This window comes from Lepeophtheirus salmonis, chromosome 13 (genome assembly GCF_016086655.4).
Source record: "Lepeophtheirus salmonis chromosome 13, UVic_Lsal_1.4, whole genome shotgun sequence".
In the NCBI taxonomy this organism is placed as follows: Eukaryota; Metazoa; Arthropoda; class Copepoda; order Siphonostomatoida; family Caligidae; genus Lepeophtheirus; species Lepeophtheirus salmonis.
This window is the reverse complement of record NC_052143.2, coordinates 20,146,341-20,164,234: the sequence shown is the minus strand read 5'-3', so window position 1 is coordinate 20,164,234 and position 17,894 is coordinate 20,146,341. Positions and strand designations below refer to the sequence as shown.

Below are 17,894 nucleotides of genomic sequence, written 5' to 3'. Positions count from 1 at the left end.
GTGGTACAGAATACAAAAGTGTGACTTTTATATAGAAATAGCATATATGCCTTTTCACAATAATGTTTAAAAATTGCATTATTATTTTATACATTATAATTTAGTTCAATTTTTTTATTACTTTTATATTGTATTATTGTTCAATGTTATGTTTTAATTTAAAATAAAAAATTGGATGTATTTTTTCATATATATATTTATTTATTTAAACAACAAAAGCAATCAAATGTAAAATGGTTGACTATTGTCTGATTATATGATGCAAATATATTTTTTTATTAATTAACATCAATTAAATTTAGAATAAAATATATTGAGTACTTATAATGGATGAATGAAAAATATATTTAATTAAATTGATATTGGGGAATTTTATACTTTTAGACATCTCTCCGATTTTTTATAAAATACATTATTAATTCTATATTTTGAAAAAAAAGTATGATATAAAACTAGATCAATTAATGCTCTGAACATTATTTTTTTAAGTTAGTTAATTGGGTAAACTTTACTCCATAAAAACCAATTATAATTCATGATATCCAATCTTAATGGACTCCCTATTCCTCTATTTGAATTTTTAACATTTTTGTAATTTCTTCATCCATTTTAACTACAGAATACAAAAATAATTAAATTAAGTCATGGAGAAAAATATATAATTTTTTAGTAAATTAATCTCAACTAAATTAGTTTAGAGGTCTTAACAAGACATATTTTTAATTATTGTAATATATTATCATTAAAACTATATTTTGTATAATTATTTCCATAGATGAATTAATATTGTAAAACAATTTTACATAAAATATTGGTTCACATCACTTCCAACAAATTTAAGTGTCATATATCAAATAATTTCATAAATTTCAATAAATACAAATAAATAAACCAGGCCTGGACTAATATTTGCATAATATTCAAATAGATTCTGTCTAGTACACCTGTTAGGTAATTATAATTCAAATATATTGACAAGTTGCAAAGTACGAGTTAAAGACCATTGACAGAGAAATTTGCCAAAAGAGACAGATATCTAAAAAGGCCACATATAAAATACATTGGAATGTGTTTCATTTTGCAACATCTTGAATAAATTATTCCCTGTATTTTATAAACGATGGTACTTAATTTAAGAACCCAGGAAATTGATTTGTCATTCGGAGAATTTTTGTAAGTTAATCAAAAAAATTGTTGAATTAATTCAATTAAGTAATGAAAAGACCTAATGATGTTTATGCATTAACATAATATATTTATTTTTTTACGTATCTGTAAATTAATTTTAACTTTATATAAAATTTCGAAAGCGATTGAAATAATAATGTATCCATTGTATTACAATCAATACATTTAAAACCAAGCATAAAAGAAACAATTGGGATTTTCATATATATATATGTGTGTGGTAACCCAACAGAATCACAATTTTGAACAAAAATCAAGAATAGAAGCAAATTTGTGGAGGTTCCAAAGGGTTAAAAAGATAAATTTATAAATTGAAATCGACGATACTTTGTCGATGAGTATCAATGTAATCCACACTCAATTTTTGATTAAAATTATTCTATTTTTCTTTGTGTCAACGGGCCGAACTTACATATTCCTACAACTTTTTGTAATATATTTATTCCACAAATGATAATTGTCATTAATATAATTATAGAGAGTACCTAGCCATAATTATGTAAATAATGTATATATATATATAAGTAATAAATCTAACAATAACTAAATTTTCTTTACAGGTTTTCTTATTGAAAATAAATAGTTGAATATTCATCTTTTGTCTATCTTTAACTTGTAGAATAGGCATTGGGTAAAGCCCTGAATGAAATTAATTTATATCACTAATTTTAAAACTAATACTTAAAGAACTACCATTTATTCTAAATTTAAAATATACAAAACTACTGAACGTATTGTTTTCTTTTTTTTCCCTGTATAACATTTATTTTCTAGTGAAGCAAGTTTACTATTGTATTCACTAGAGGCAAAAAAAAAAGTCCCAAAAGATTTCAGCTTATGTTTATGATAGTTCAAGGTCTTTGGTCCTAAAATGATTTTGATAAAAGATTTAAAAAATATATATTTCTCGTTGTGTTTCCTTTGATACTTTAATTTGATTATTTGAAACTTCAGGAGAAAGTACTCCTAGCTTTAGAGAGATAGCTTATTACTAAAGAATGAGCTTTCTCTTGGTATAAATGAACCCTCACCTTTTATATTAAAATCAACCATTTTCCATCTTAGTTGTACCATAATGCTTTTATTTTTATACTCTACAATAGTCTCCAGGTACATATTTGTGAAAGGTTCACAATTACAATTCAATTTCTATATTTGAAACTTTATTTTTTTACTTTCCAGGGCCCTTTAATTTTGTCTATTCATGAGTATTCTTTTTGTTTGATCTTCGATATTTTCCTTCTTTTTTTTTTAACATTCTTCAGATCCAAGTAGAGATGTATTCCATTTCCAGGTGCCTTTCTGGAGGTTTGTTAGGCCAATGAACTATGCGAATAGCGGATAATAGTTAAAAATATAACATAAGAAACTGTAAAAGAATCTAAACGCGTGGCCTTTAGGGTAATCTTTCGAGTTTTATATTAAATGAGATTATTTTTTGCTCTAATCTTAGAAGAATTATTTAAGAACATTTGAGTTTTGGATTTGTTCTAGATTTCGTTAGCAATGAATTGTTACACAAGGATTTATCTACCTATAGAATATATGCATTAAAATAATCTCTCGTTTACTAAATCCAAGATTATAAGTAATTCTAATTTACATCATTTATATGAATCAGAAAAGCTTCGTCAAAGGACACCTTATATAAGATGTCCCCGCACCATTAACCCTTCAATATTAAACGGAGATTTTATGTACCAAAAATAAATGAGATTTCTTCAAACTGCTTCAACTAGATATTATCCCCAAAACATTTTCATATACTCCTAAATGATCCTTTAGAATAAATCCCACATTTTGTTGTTTTAAAAATATCCTTTATTTGTAAGTATTCGTAAAATGTGCCATTGCTAATCAAGATTTGGGAAATTTAAAACGCTTTTAAGCTGTTCTTTTGTCTTTTCTATCTTCTTATCTTTTTTTTTCCAAATTAAGGTGTATGCATTGCTACTGTTGACCATGAAGTCAAACATCAAAGAGAGTCTAAAATTACATATTAGTTATATGTAATATAAGATACAACTGGTTTTTCCTATAATTAATAATACTAATGAAAACACCAGGCTCATACTAGATAATAATAATAATATGGAGCTAAATATAGAACGATTGTGGCTACAATAAAGGAGGCATTAAACTATCAACCGACTTATTCGCTACAACCCTATCCATTTCCAAACATACCTTATATAAAATCAGATATAATTTTATATATCACACTCAAGCACATCAAAATTTATGTATACATTTTTGTTGTCAAACCGTAATTAATATATTATGTTTTAAATAAAATAATCATTTTTTATAAATGGTTGATAGCCCAGACTAATGTTATTCAGATTAATTCAGAAAAATAATGTACTTTCTTCATTGTTTTGGAACTCAAGTAAGTATTTTCAGCATTTTAATTGATATTTACGAGTTTAAAGTGGATAAAATTAATAAAAGAATATTACAAATTTAAATACCAGATTTATGTAAACTATTTATCATGTAATAAAATGATTTTAAAAATATTTAAGTGAATGCTTTAGCCTACTTCACAAACTAAAGTTCAATATTAAATAAGTATACAGATATGGTATTCCTAACAGATTGGTTGTAATGATAATGTAGATACCATACATTATATGTAAATAAAAAAATACAAACATATTTTTTTTATAGAGTGCGTATATACTACCAATTACCTTTCACAAAAATACCTCAAAACATCTTCTATTTGAAACGAAAAAACTGATTTAATTGATGTGTGAATAATATAATATATATGCTTCAAACCTTTTTGTACAAGTTATAGAATAAATTTAATCTTTCAAATAAAGAACTTAGTTGTAGGTATGTGTCTAAATTATTGTCAGTCTTTTTTGTCAGCTTTTAATATTTCTACTACTCATAAGTCAATAGATTTGAATTTGATCTTTTTAAACTGTGAAACATATTCTACTATGAAATAAAGAATAGTCAAACAGTGGGAATGAACTTCCTAGCTATCAATTGATTTGGGTCTTTTTTTAAAATATAAGTTAAGTTATTTAGTATATATTTTAATATTTTTTACTTTATACACATTATATATAATTATTTATTTCATATGTATTCTTTGTATGAATACTTTTATTTTATAGTTTATTCACAAAATAATTATGGAGAATACTATTGCATAAAACTCGAAGTAATTTGGCCTAAACAACCAAATATGTTAACTATTTTCTTTAAAAAATTATTAAAAAATTTACAGGAGATATTTTTGAAGCAATTTATATGAGTTAGTTAACATAAAAATACATATAAAGTTACAACAAAAGTTCGTTTAAATATATATTATCTTGCACTATTCAAATATTTTGTCCAGTTTATTTGTTGTAAATTAGTTGTAAGACTACCATTTATTTGAAATTAAACTTTTTTAGCCTTTTTTTCCATCAGCTATATTTAATTCAACCGAATGTATTTATATAATCAGCACAACCTTTGATATTACCCAGGAAAAAAATTATAATATACCAGTTGAGTCATTGATAAAAAAAATCCTTTCATAAATTGAGGGACACCAATGTCACAAAGAATTCAAGCATAGATAACTTTTGTTGCATACACTACTTTAAAACATAAATGTCTTAGTTTATATAGAAACGTATTTTTGATTAAGGTAGATTTTCCTTCAAAAATAAAAAGGTAAGGAGTTTTTTTTTCAAATGTGGAAAAATGATGATATTGTAAATAACAAAACTTTTATTACTAGTTTATTAGAGTTTGACATATAGTAAATAGATAAAAATAGAGAATAAAGGTTTTGAATAAGCCCATATTAAATTTATGGTACACTGATGTCCCAGATTAAAAGCAATTACAAGTACTTATAGGGGCGTCTACAGGATTTTTGTATACAGTGAGGCAAGCTCAGAAATGAAAGAAATTTTTCAATAAAAACAAATGTTTATTCTTGTTTGTTTAAAAAAATAATACAATTTTATTTCTTAGGGTAAAAAGTTTGAATGAATACATCATCTGCGACTCATTGTTTATGAAATAGGGTAACTTCAAGTAATGGTTTCAATACCAGTTTAGTAAAGTATTGTCAGTACTTTTAAACCACTATAGTAACGTTATAACAAACGACACTACCTTGTACAGTTTCTCAAAAACAATCTATAAATTACATAGTGCTTCATTAAACATTTCATTATGGTTTAATTCAAGCCAAGAAGTTTTTTGAGTCGAAGAAAACTTAATCCATTATTTCTTATTATGAGTGAAAACAATATAATCAATTAAATAACTATTATAAAAAATTAACATTTAATTTGTTCAAAAACTTGATAGGTACAATAAACTTCATTGTAACTGGTTATATACTTTTTTATACTTTTTGTAATTAATTAAACATCAAACTATTATTTCTTTGATGAAAATGAATATTAATTATTATTTTATAACATTAACATATTGGATATTATTGAACTCAATTTAAATTACGTATTAAAAGCCTATCTCAAAAGCCTCTTTTGATCATTATCGAAGGTTGAATAACTAAATACACTTTTACAAACTTATTAATCTATGCAAAATATTTTGTGTTTATAATCCTGTTGAATAGATATGTAAATAAAATTATTTTGTATTTATTAAAAGGATATATAAACGTGAATTTTAATTATAAATATTAGTTTCAAATCTTAGAAAAAAAATTAAGGATATATATAAACTTTAATATAATGAAATTAATAGGTTATATTAAAAAATACTCTTAGGATAATCGGTAGAGTAAAATCAATTTGCTGACTTCACATAGAATATATATTATTTGATAGTTATATAATTGGATAAATTTACCATTATGAGAAAACTTGGAAATAAAATAGTCTTGAAGAGCTTTACGTTAAGGATGGTGAACCACTTAACTTATGGAATTATACAATGTAATTTAATTTTTCGAACTATAAAACCAAACAAAAATATTTAAATTCAGTGATAAAGAAATATATTTACCTTTACCATACAATTCTACAATTCAAAAATAGATACAGCTTTACACCTTATGTGTAAGTGCCCAGTTTTAAAACCTGTTTACTTACCATGATAAAATATATAATCAAGTAGTGATCCTGAAAGTTTGAATCTACGTCTACGCCAAGAAAGCATTTAGCTCCAAGCTTCACGATATCGTGATAAATATTTTATGAAACTACATTACCATTTTAAATACAATTCAGCTTAGGTTTTGAATATTTTAATGAATATTTTTTGTGTTTTATACGTACACTTCCATTTGAAAATACATTCTACAAATCCGGAAGAAGAAAATCCAAATTTTGACTGACACTCATAAAAACCATATTTATCATTTAACATACATGCATATATCATAACAAAGCCTTTTATTTGATTACGTATAAACGAAAAAATGTATAATCTGGAAAGTTTTAGTTCATATTAATAATATTCTACATTCTGTTAAGCTATATAACACTTCTCTTCTCTTCTTTTTTTTTTTTTTTTTTTTTTTGATAATGAGACTAGTGAACTTGGTAAATTAGAAACCCCAAAAATAAAACATATTCAATTTTATGATAAATAGTTAAACGATTATAGTAATTACGACATATAAACTGTGTATAATTTTTTTTTAACGATTCCATCAATTTTGCACTCAAATGTAAATATCAAGTAAATTGCTTGTAATACTTGTACAAATATTTCCCATTGAGAAACAATAAATCTTTATTTGAAAATAATCTTAGCAACATAAGTTAGTGGTTTCAACAATACATATTTTGTTCCTCTTTCATTATTTTATTTGAATTTTGGTGATCAAATAAATACACTTCAGTTTAATATGAGGTTGCGTATATTATAAAAGAAATACTTACAATATTAAAACTTTGTTGCTACTGTAGTACGCCTCATACTATGTTGTACTCGCTAATACAAAAATATACAGTGTATTTTGCTGTAAACTGTTGATGTTTTGCTTATTTTTCTCAAATTCATTTTTTGAACATTGGTAAGTTTGATTGGAATTAGCTCTTGCAAGCTATGTATAATTTTTAACAATTATTAGATAATTAGTTATTAGTTCCATAGTTGGGAAGAATTGGTTAACTACCAAATGATAGTTTAGATTTTTTTTCTTCTCTTTTGTTTGGTATGAATAGTAGAGAGATCCAGTAAAGATACGCATTAAGATTGTAATTATGTAGTATTTCAAAGGCTATACAGTAACATTACTTATATTGTATTTTTCATTTTAGTACAATACAATAAGTGGGAAAATAATACTTTACGTCAAATTTTTTGATAAAATGTAGATTCAAAGGAATAATTAGTTTTTTTCAAATATCTACGTGTGTATAAAGTCCCATGTTAAAATTAATGCAACATGTACAATTATAAATTGCTACATAAAGTAATTAAATAAAGCAATATCTATAATTTTTTTTTTAATATTAAATGGACTAACAGTCAGATTAATAGAATCCAGATAACAAAAAGTTAAAAATTTTCTATACATTTTAAAAAACTTATCTTGATTGTTTGACTGGTTATCCAAAGTTTGAGTTATTCACCTATCATTGTATATAGTTATCTGTAAAGTTTTAAATTATTATTACAAAAATATAAGATAAATTCAAAGATAAAAAATGGAATTGTGATTTTTTCAAGTGATATTGCTGCATAATATATAACATGCATATGTCCAAGTGTTATTTGTGTAGTGTAAGTGTGCATCAGTATCAAATCTGGACAATCATTGTATATACTTTCAGAAAAAAATATTAAGAAAGATTACACTATGCAACAAAACTCAGGTCTAAATACTAAAACTAAATTTATTACTGTTATTTAAGACTTAGAACACGAAAATAACCATGTCAACATTTATCTGCAATAGATTTTCCTTTTGACTCTTTTTTAACAACTCACGTTTTTAGAGTATACTTACGATTCAGAAATATATTTTAATGTAAAATAACGACTTTGGTGATAATTTAATCTAATAACAAATTATTGAAATATTTTAACAATTTCTCAGTTTCACTTTCAACTTTTAATAAATACACCATAAAAAAGATTTTGTTAAAAGTTGCAAAATTAAATATAAATAAGTTCAATTAATCCACTTCTATTTAATCAGTAAATACTAATTAAATAGAATGAATAACAAATATATTTATATCCGAGTTAATCTCCTTACAATTAGTCTAATAATCGACTTCATTATTAATGATTTTAGAACATTCAGTCATGTTCTAATTTATTTTTCATGTTTATCTATAATGTTTTTATGAAATAATTATATTCCCTTTATGTTTTTATATGTAGTTATTTCGCTTCAAAATATCTAATCAATATTAAATCAAAATTATACGCTAAAATTGTGATTAAATAAATATATATAAAATTGTCTTTTTTGCTTCCTATAGCTTAAATAATATGATTAAATGTAAGTTTTAGGCAGCAAGGAAAAATGCTGTTCCATATTGTTATTTCGCGCAATTTTTTATGGAAGTGAAGGGCCCAAAATAAAAATCTTGCTACTAGATCTTCAGTGACAAACCTTTTTCATTTTCTGGGACCTTGTCTCTTATTACATTATGCTTAGGACTTAATACTACAATTATTAGATTTTTTTATTTATTATCTCGAATTTCAGGATAATCTCTCTAATTTAATATATAATATGGATTTCTTTATTAAAATATGACATAAGAGTATATTTAAAATAAAAAAAGATCAAAATTAAATTTTGAAAAAAAAAAAAATTGAGATAATTAATAATAGTACAAATTTATCATTAAATAATACTAATATCCAATTATTTCCCCGGAAAACCGACACTATTTGGGTAATGTAACCTATTGATATCCCTAGATATATGAAAATTGTAAATGTTAAGAAATTAAAGTGCTTATGGCCTCCCTTCCCCCTCCACCTCTTGCGTCAACCTCATGTCCATACAGTTAAATTCAGAAACAAAAACCATTGGCAAGAACTTCTTTAAACATTAAAGTACAAGTTTTGCACATGAATATTTAATGTAAAAGTAAATTTGTTAATTTTGATACCATATTTCATTGATAAGGTCAATTTTTGCATTGGAGCATTGGGGGAAAGTCGAGGTATGAAATCATAGCTCCACTTGGTCTCATCTCTTTTGAACTTACCCCTTTTCAATATCTGTTGGATAAACAATGCCTTATGCCAGATTGCGTCACTTTTGTGAGTTACTCGCCTAGTTATACTGAGGATGTTGTTGATCTCTGCCTTATTCATTCACGAAACGTCATCATCCTTGTTGTACGAAATAGAATGAGATATTCTCCATCTAATAAGTATATATATAACAATATTCCTATTCCAATATCCTTTGTTTCTTCCCTTCTCTAAATTTGTAATCTTAGTAAAGGATAATATGAAATATCTCTGGAGTACTCCGCTTTAATTCATCATGCTAGCCGTTAGGAAAATATCAACTGTTGTAAGCTCCTAGACTTTCAAACATGGTTTTCAAATGTTCAATTCTCCAATTTCATATAACTATAATTATCTAATATTTGGAACTAAGTGTCTTACATTTCATTCCATTATTAAAGCCTTTTATATTGCATGGTTTCTTTATTATATGGTATCATCTTTATACGTCATTATGGGAAGTCATTCATGGTTTAATTGCATTAACATTCTATAAATATACGTTACAAATTATTTTCATTGTTGAGATGCGGATTCATTAATTCAGGAGCCTTATGTTCTCATTGTTCCAACTGTAAAGAAGTGATTCACATCTTGATAGCTCAGAATGCATAAAAGTTCGACGAGGAAATACTCAGATCCTCCATGAATTAGGCCCAACAATTTAGATTCAGCGTTATTTTGTACATATTTTCTCAGTCTTATTTGTATTATATTTTATTCAACATGCAAAATCACTTAAAAATTACTTGTAAATTTTAGGTAATTGTATATACATTTTCTAATTATTTTGATCCTGTGATTATATTTTTTAATAAAAACTTAATTTAGACTAAATATTATGTTGAATTACTTCTGCAATAAAGATTAAATATATTGACTTTTACTGCATATATTTATTTTATCATACAAAAATTATAACAATTGTATGAGTAACTACATATGTATTATGTTATGATTTAAATATCTACGAAAATATAAAATAGAATCATCTTTGCTCATTATTCATCTAGTTCAGATTTTTTAAACATGTTTATATGGAATGTAAACCCGAAATAAGTCTCGACATCTTACAATGTTGAAGTTTAAAATATATACGGGTAAATAATAACATCTGAAACATCGCAATTAAATCTCAAAATACTCCAGAACATTTATCTATCTTCTTCAACTTAAAGAGAAACCAGAAAATTCAAGTTCACGTGGTCCAACATCAAATTAAATTAAACGATTTAGCATCCATTTTTGCTTACTTTTGAAAGTCTTGAGGATTTTTTTTTTTATGCTAGTGACCTCATAAATGAGATGGGGACTTTGATCAATTCCCTCTTTCAAGACTTGCGACTTAACTTGATCAGAAAATAAAAAACTCAAAACTTGACTTGGACTCAAAAGCTAAGACACACGAATCGACTTGTACTTGACAGTGATTTCAATTATTTTGCTGGATATAAGTTAAGGTACTCTTATATTATATTTTCTGAGGACTTGAACTAGACTCCATAAAAATATTAATTCACTTGGATTCGTGAGTTAAGACTTAAGGCTCAACTTTGAATTGAAGTATAAAACCTTTTTCCTACTATTGCCTCACACAGTTCTTCATATTTAATTTTCTATTCACTCTTTAATTTTGTAAGGCAATCAAATGATAATGCAGAAAAAAAATTAGCCAATCAGGTGATAGGGGGGAAAAATTATTTCCTCATTGCATCGGTTCTCTTTTACATTAAATACGAAAAACGATACGGGCAATAAGGAAAAGTTCATATGACATTGAGACATAGTTCTACTTTGCCCATTGCTCCACCAAAAATTGACCTAATAAAATATAATTAAGATATATTTAACCGTTTTAGAGATATTTTTTATTGACTTTATTTTTTTTATACTTTACATCTTATCAATTTTTAAAAATATTCCGGTCTGCATTTAAGTTGGAAAATAATTGTTATTACTAGAAGATTTTTGAAGTTTTTTTGATGGTTTTATAACTCAATAATTCCATTGTCATATCAAATTTAAGAACTTTCTGTTTCTTTCTTCAAATCCCAATTTTTAACAAGCAAAATTAATATTCGGATTTGACATATTTTTAAATTGGCCTAATCAAAAAGAAATTAGTTTTGTTACCTCAAAAGTTCCGGACATACACATTCAAATCTACTAGAACATCATTATCATTATCAAAATTATTGATAGATACATAAAAAGATTTTTTATGAGAATATTATGTTGGTGTGTGTGTTGTGTAATACTTAAGGTGTCAGTTTACCTCTTCATTATATCTTATTCATGATACAATAAATTGAAATATAGTTGTTCTTCATCACAAAACAAAAAAAAACTAGAACTATCAGGTTTAAACACTTCAACCACTAGATCCCTCATATATACAAATATATATATTGGGCTAAAAAGTCCCGGCTTAACAAAAAAAAGAAGGTGTTTTCGTTCAAAATTAGTTCTTTAAAAATTATTATTATTATTTAATTTTATTCGCGAATCGGAGTCCCATAGCAATTTTCAAGGCATTGTTAGCTTAAAAGGTATATTTTAGCACCAAAAAACAGTGTAAAATTAAAATACGAAATTGTTTTGGATCTGTTGTTTTGAAAATAATAAAATTAGCGTCTCACTTAGTACAACAACTCACAAACTAAAACAAAGATTGTCATGAAATTTTGACAAGTGTGTTTTGAAGGTTCGTACTAACTGAAAATGTGATGAGTTCAAACTATAAATCCATCCATATGTGAAGCCCAGGACTTTTCAGCCCATGTGTTGTAATTTATTATATAATATACAAAATAATATGATGGAACACCATTAATTAAAAGAACATTAAAATACTAATAATATAAATTGCTTAGAGGTATTGAGTTGCATTAAAAAAAATATGTGGGTTCTTGGGGATTTTTTTGTGATCTAAAATAGTATGGCTTTATTTTATATACGAAACAGTGTCACGAGTTTTATGAATAGATAAGATTATATAAATAAGTCATCCGTTATTTCATTTCCCTCTTTATTAACGTACATTAATATTTTTTTACACTAAAAAAGTGATACTCTAAATTAATGCCTACAATTAACTAAATTTTTTAAAATCATTTCATCAAATAGGTATGTGCTTCCAACAGGGAATATAGTATTTAATATTATGTTAAGATCTTGTACTTCTTCCTTTTTTTCCAGCCATGTTACAAAGTCTATTATGATTGTACAATGACTATATTAACCACTATGTTTCCAACATTTTTGGTTTATTATTTAATATGCAACATCTGTAAAAATTATCAATAAGAAATTAAAATATTTGTATCATTTTTTCTAAAATGTAGAAGTAATATTTTATCAATAATATCGTTTCATGTAATTAAAAATTGCTATACACAAACGTTTTCATTTCTTTAAATATGTAACAACAATATCTTTTTATTATTCCAAACAAACAAAATAAAAGGATTTGATGAGTATATGAACACCCTTACCCCAAAGACAAACATTCGTAATTTATGGTTCAAAGACTATTGGGAGGACATGTTCAACTGTCGAGTCAAAATGGATGGTATTAAAAGAAAACATAGAAGAAGTGGATGGGTTCCCAAGCATAAACGTAACTTACCCATCTGTGATCCTAAACAAAGGTACAAATAGATTATAGAAATGAAGTAGAGCTTTTAAAAAATCAATAAATATATGAATAATTTAAAACTATTTCAGTTCAAAACAGTAGGAAGTTTTATTCTTTTCCCTTATTTTTACAAAATATTAATCTATATTTGAAAATCTAATAAATATTTAATATACATAGATTGTTGGATTTGCAAGGATATGAACAGGATTCAAAGGTGCAGTTTGTAATTGATGGGGTCTATGCTTTTGCTCATGCATTAGATAAGTTGAAGTCAGATATTTGTCCACACTGGAAAGGGATATGTCCTGCTATGAAAGCTTACAAAGGGGGGAGATTTCTATAAAAATTATTTACTCAAAGTTGATTTTAAAGGTAGGTTTCAATGTTTATATAACTTTATATGAATAAAATTGGTATTTTAACGCTCCAGTAGTGGATATACTTTTCAAAAAGAAATATCAAGCATAGGACATATTTAAATACATTATCAACAGTTTAACAATTATAATGATTACGTCAATTAAATTAAGTATAATTATTTCATATATTGTATCACATTTACATTCGAAAATATCAACTAAAATGCTAAATTACTTGTATGAATGTAAAAAAAAAATAATAATAAGTAAATTACATTGTTATTTTGGAATAATATTTTTTACATTGAGTTTGGTGTTCAACAAAATATAATTTGATGTTTTTAAAGCAAAAACATTAAATTTTGTTTTTTTGAAAAAAAGGTTTATGAAATGTATATCACTTTATTTAAATTTTTGTAATTAAATTAGTACCATTCAGTGTTTGAGGAGGTTGCATGCATTATTTAAAATAATAGCTACAATATTATAATTTTATAGCTACATTTTGTATGCCCCAGTTATCACTTTAAAAAAAAAGAATCCAAGAAAGCAAAAGGAAACTTTTAAGGAAAGCAGTTAATAAAGTTCACTCAACCTCTATCATAAATTGCTAAATATACAAATAAATCATAAGCAAGGTATTATAAAAAACTGAAATCTAGAGGTGTATGATATCCCAGTTCACTAACAAAAGGTTGATAAATCGTTTCAACCGTCAATTTGAGAAATAGCGTGCTCTTAATCTTCCATTTTCCAATATATCTATGTCTGCAATTATGACTTAATGAAACTAAACATGTTCATATTTCCCAGAAAATACACATTCTATGTCAATTATACAATAAATTTGCAATCAATATCTCAGATTTGCATAATTTATAGCATATACCTTATCTTTACCTTAAAAATATGAATAGTAAAGGGTTTGTTGTGTCAATCCTTACTTATTCGGTGCAGACCAGTTTAGATTTAAATAAGGACCAATACAACTAAGGGCAGTGCCATTTCTACGGAATTACCAGGAACAATTAGTTGAAACTGGATTTTTTTTTAGATGACCCTCTCGCTTCAAACATTTGAGATACTATTTTCTATCTAACTATCGTTTAGTTTTCAAAAAAAGTTTATATATTTGTATTATATGGACTAAATTGTTTGGTTTTTTATACTAAAGGTATTATTTAAGACTTTTTTTTTTCTGATTTTATTTATGATATATTTCTTTCAATAGGATACGAAATACAACCGTAAATAAGATAAAAATATGCCAGGTTATTAATATATATACATACAACATTTAAATGAGGAAAAATTGGAGTGAGACTACATTGGAAACATACAAAAAAATTAATCAAAATGTACACAAAATATGGAAAAATATTACTTTTTAGTCTTAAAAATCTAACATTATTAAATTGATATTTAGAAAATACAATACGTAACACAAAAAAGAAAGAAAATGAATTTGTAGATATTAATCTAATTAAAACCCATCAAATCTATACGAGTCATTATTAATTAAGTTGGTTAATTATTATTATGCTATTCTCTTTTGTGTACCCCCACATATATTTATATTTTCTTGTTGATATATAATATAATGGATCCATGTGTTATATCAATTTCTGGCAAACCATGCAAAATAAATAATGACAATTATCTACCTATTTTAGTGTTAAAGGTACACAAAGGACCATTAACAGCTGATATTAATTTAAAGCCTAGAATATATAATCAATTTTAAATGTTATCAATAATAGATACAGAATTAAACATATCAAAATGAGATACTCCGTACTAAGTGGCATGATTGTATCAGGTAAAGAGAGTTAAAAAGTTTAATAATGTATCTTAACTCAATTCAATCAAAGATTTATCATGTGTTTTTGAATTTTTTTTTAAAAGTCCCTGTAAAATTTTGAACCTTTCTTTTTTGATTTTATCTTGTTTTAATTCAGCAAGAAAATTTTATAAATCTGAAATAAAAATATGCTACGTTGGGTTAAAAAGATATTTTTTACAGCTGTACTTTTAATAAAATATGAAATTAATACAGTAGACTTACTTAATGTCCACTATATGCTGTATGTTTCATTCATTTATTTATTCCAAAAACTGAAATATGATTAAAGTACACCAATTAAAAAAGTAAATCAAAACATTGACTCATACATCCACTTACTGTTTTTAAGACTAGAAAATAAAATGATTATATTATCATTCATGAATCCGCTTATATTAAATTGGTAATTCAAAAATATGAGTAATATTGATTGTATTTATTGCGTCTCACGAAGTCACTAGATACAAATGACCAAATTATGATCCAAATGGACTGAGAGACTGAAAAATAAATTGTGGAGGAATAAAATATAATAATTAATTCTACAAACGTACAAATGATGAAAATCCGTTATATTTTTTAGTTGGTCCGTTTTTTTTTTTTTTTTTGAATTAGTAATCTGAAGAAGGATTTTCTTTTCCTTAGCAAGTGAAATTATTATTTCATTACTGAGTTGTGAACATCATCTCCCAAATAGACTGGATTTTATTCAAATGAAATTCCATTATCATTATTCTATCTCTCCTCTAACACAATGTTAAGTTGTGAGGGTAAAAAAAATTCCTTTTAGGCGAAAGACATTGTAAATAAATTTCAAACAGTTTTGAAAAATACTTCAAGGTAGCTCAACGGGTCCAAAGTTAAGAAATATTACGATTTTCTACAAAAAAATTATTGTTTAGATCTGAATATCAACTTAACCTTTTGTGTTACAATAAACTTTATATTACAAGAAAATTAGTTAACTAAATTTATCGAAATTATTTTATAATTTTGGGTAACTTTTGTTCTAATCATCAAAAGGGCCATGAATTGGATTACTTGTATTCTTTGATATATGTCTGCTCTTCAAAGAAATTTTATCCATATTAACAATTATGGTTTCTAAAATCATTAGCCAGAGTCAATTTATTACTTGAAGTAGTCAGAGAAGGTTAAATTATGATCAATTTGATTTTTTTTTTGATAAAAAAACCAATATAACCTAAATTCATCTTATATTTACAAAATTTTCGTAGTAGTCGTAATTAAAAACTATTATGCGGTAGTTGTAGTTGAAATTATCATTTTGAAGGAAAATTCTTATATGGTAAGCATAAAAAATAACACAACTGTTTTTGTTTTTTTTAATGATAAAACTTTTATATATTTTTCTAATTTATTATTCTTCTAAATTTTAAATATATCGTAATAAAGTGATATTAATTTCTATTGCACAAATGTTTCTAAATTAAAATTTTAAAAGATGCTTTTTGCTTGAATTAAGGACAAATAAGCTTCCATTATCTTCCACAACTTTGGAGAAAAAATTGGAGCTACAATTCATCAAATATTAGTAGACCCCTATATTCTTTAATGAGACCGATTCCACGCACAGCAGGACCATTACCAATTGTTAAATGAAGATACTATCAAGAGCTTGTCGGTAGTAGTATCGAGCATTCCATAAGTCAGAATCATCTCAAAGAAATTTCTCTGAGAGGTGCAGACATTGAAACAGTTTCTTTAATTTTTCTATAGCAAAATTTTTCAAGTTTTTGTATATTAATTTATTTGAGAGTAAAAACCGACCTTCAATGAGTTTCATTACTTTTTTTTTTGTATGGCCTTTATTATCTGTCTTTTTGATTCTGAACTTAATGCACTGTCAAATAGAACTAATCCAACAAATTCATCAGACATATACGATAAGCTCTTGATTTTTTTTTATGTTTAGATTTGATATGACTGAATTAATAGAGGAATATTTAAGGAGGGATTTAAATTAATTCAAGTCATTATTAGGTGCACTTAAGGCTGGAGGAGCAGACATCCAGGCTCGGAAAAACACTTACTATAAACATAAAAATATTGCGCAATCCTCCTTCCTTTAGTCTGTCAATTGGAATTATGATAGTAACATCTAAATTTTTAGGCAGTATAAAAACTTTTGATAGCTTTTGGACGTGGTGTAAAGCAACCAGGTTACATAAATTTTATAACTCGATGAATTACATTTGTGCGGTCCATTTTAGGGCGGTAAAACAACTTTTTTGGAAGTTGATAAATGGTTAGTAATAAAAAGTTGATATCTACTGTTGAAAATAAGTATGCAAAATTTCAGCACTGAAAAATAATTTCTTTAGCTGCCGACACTCAATTGAATTTTCGCTAAAATGTTGACTTTCATTATATCAAAAAGTATTCAATTAAAAAATCTTAATTACTTTTTTGTATATTATTTCAAATCATATGGAGAAGTAGTTTTAGATAAAAAAATATATTTGAATAACAAATAAAATTGAGTACGATTTTAGGTTTTAGGCCCTAATAAATCCAAAAACGAATATTTTCTTGACTTTATATAGTAATACCTGTATTTGTTTTGACGAGCAAAATTTTACTTCTTTCTATTAATACAATTACTCCAGCGAGTGCTGGTATTAAGAACCACTTCCCCTAAGTA

The 17,894-nt window shown here is 25.5% G+C and overlaps 1 protein-coding gene across 1 annotated transcript in view; it reads left to right on the top strand.

Moving 5' to 3' along the window:
- LOC121128203 (metabotropic glutamate receptor-like) overlaps positions 1 to 17,894 on the top strand; it is a 214,120-nt gene that overhangs the window by 123,908 nt on the left and 72,318 nt on the right. The window contains 3 exon segments of the mRNA XM_040723780.2: positions 12,854 to 13,037; positions 13,205 to 13,349; positions 13,351 to 13,399. Coding sequence (XP_040579714.2) covers positions 12,854 to 13,037; positions 13,205 to 13,349; positions 13,351 to 13,399 — 378 coding nt within the window.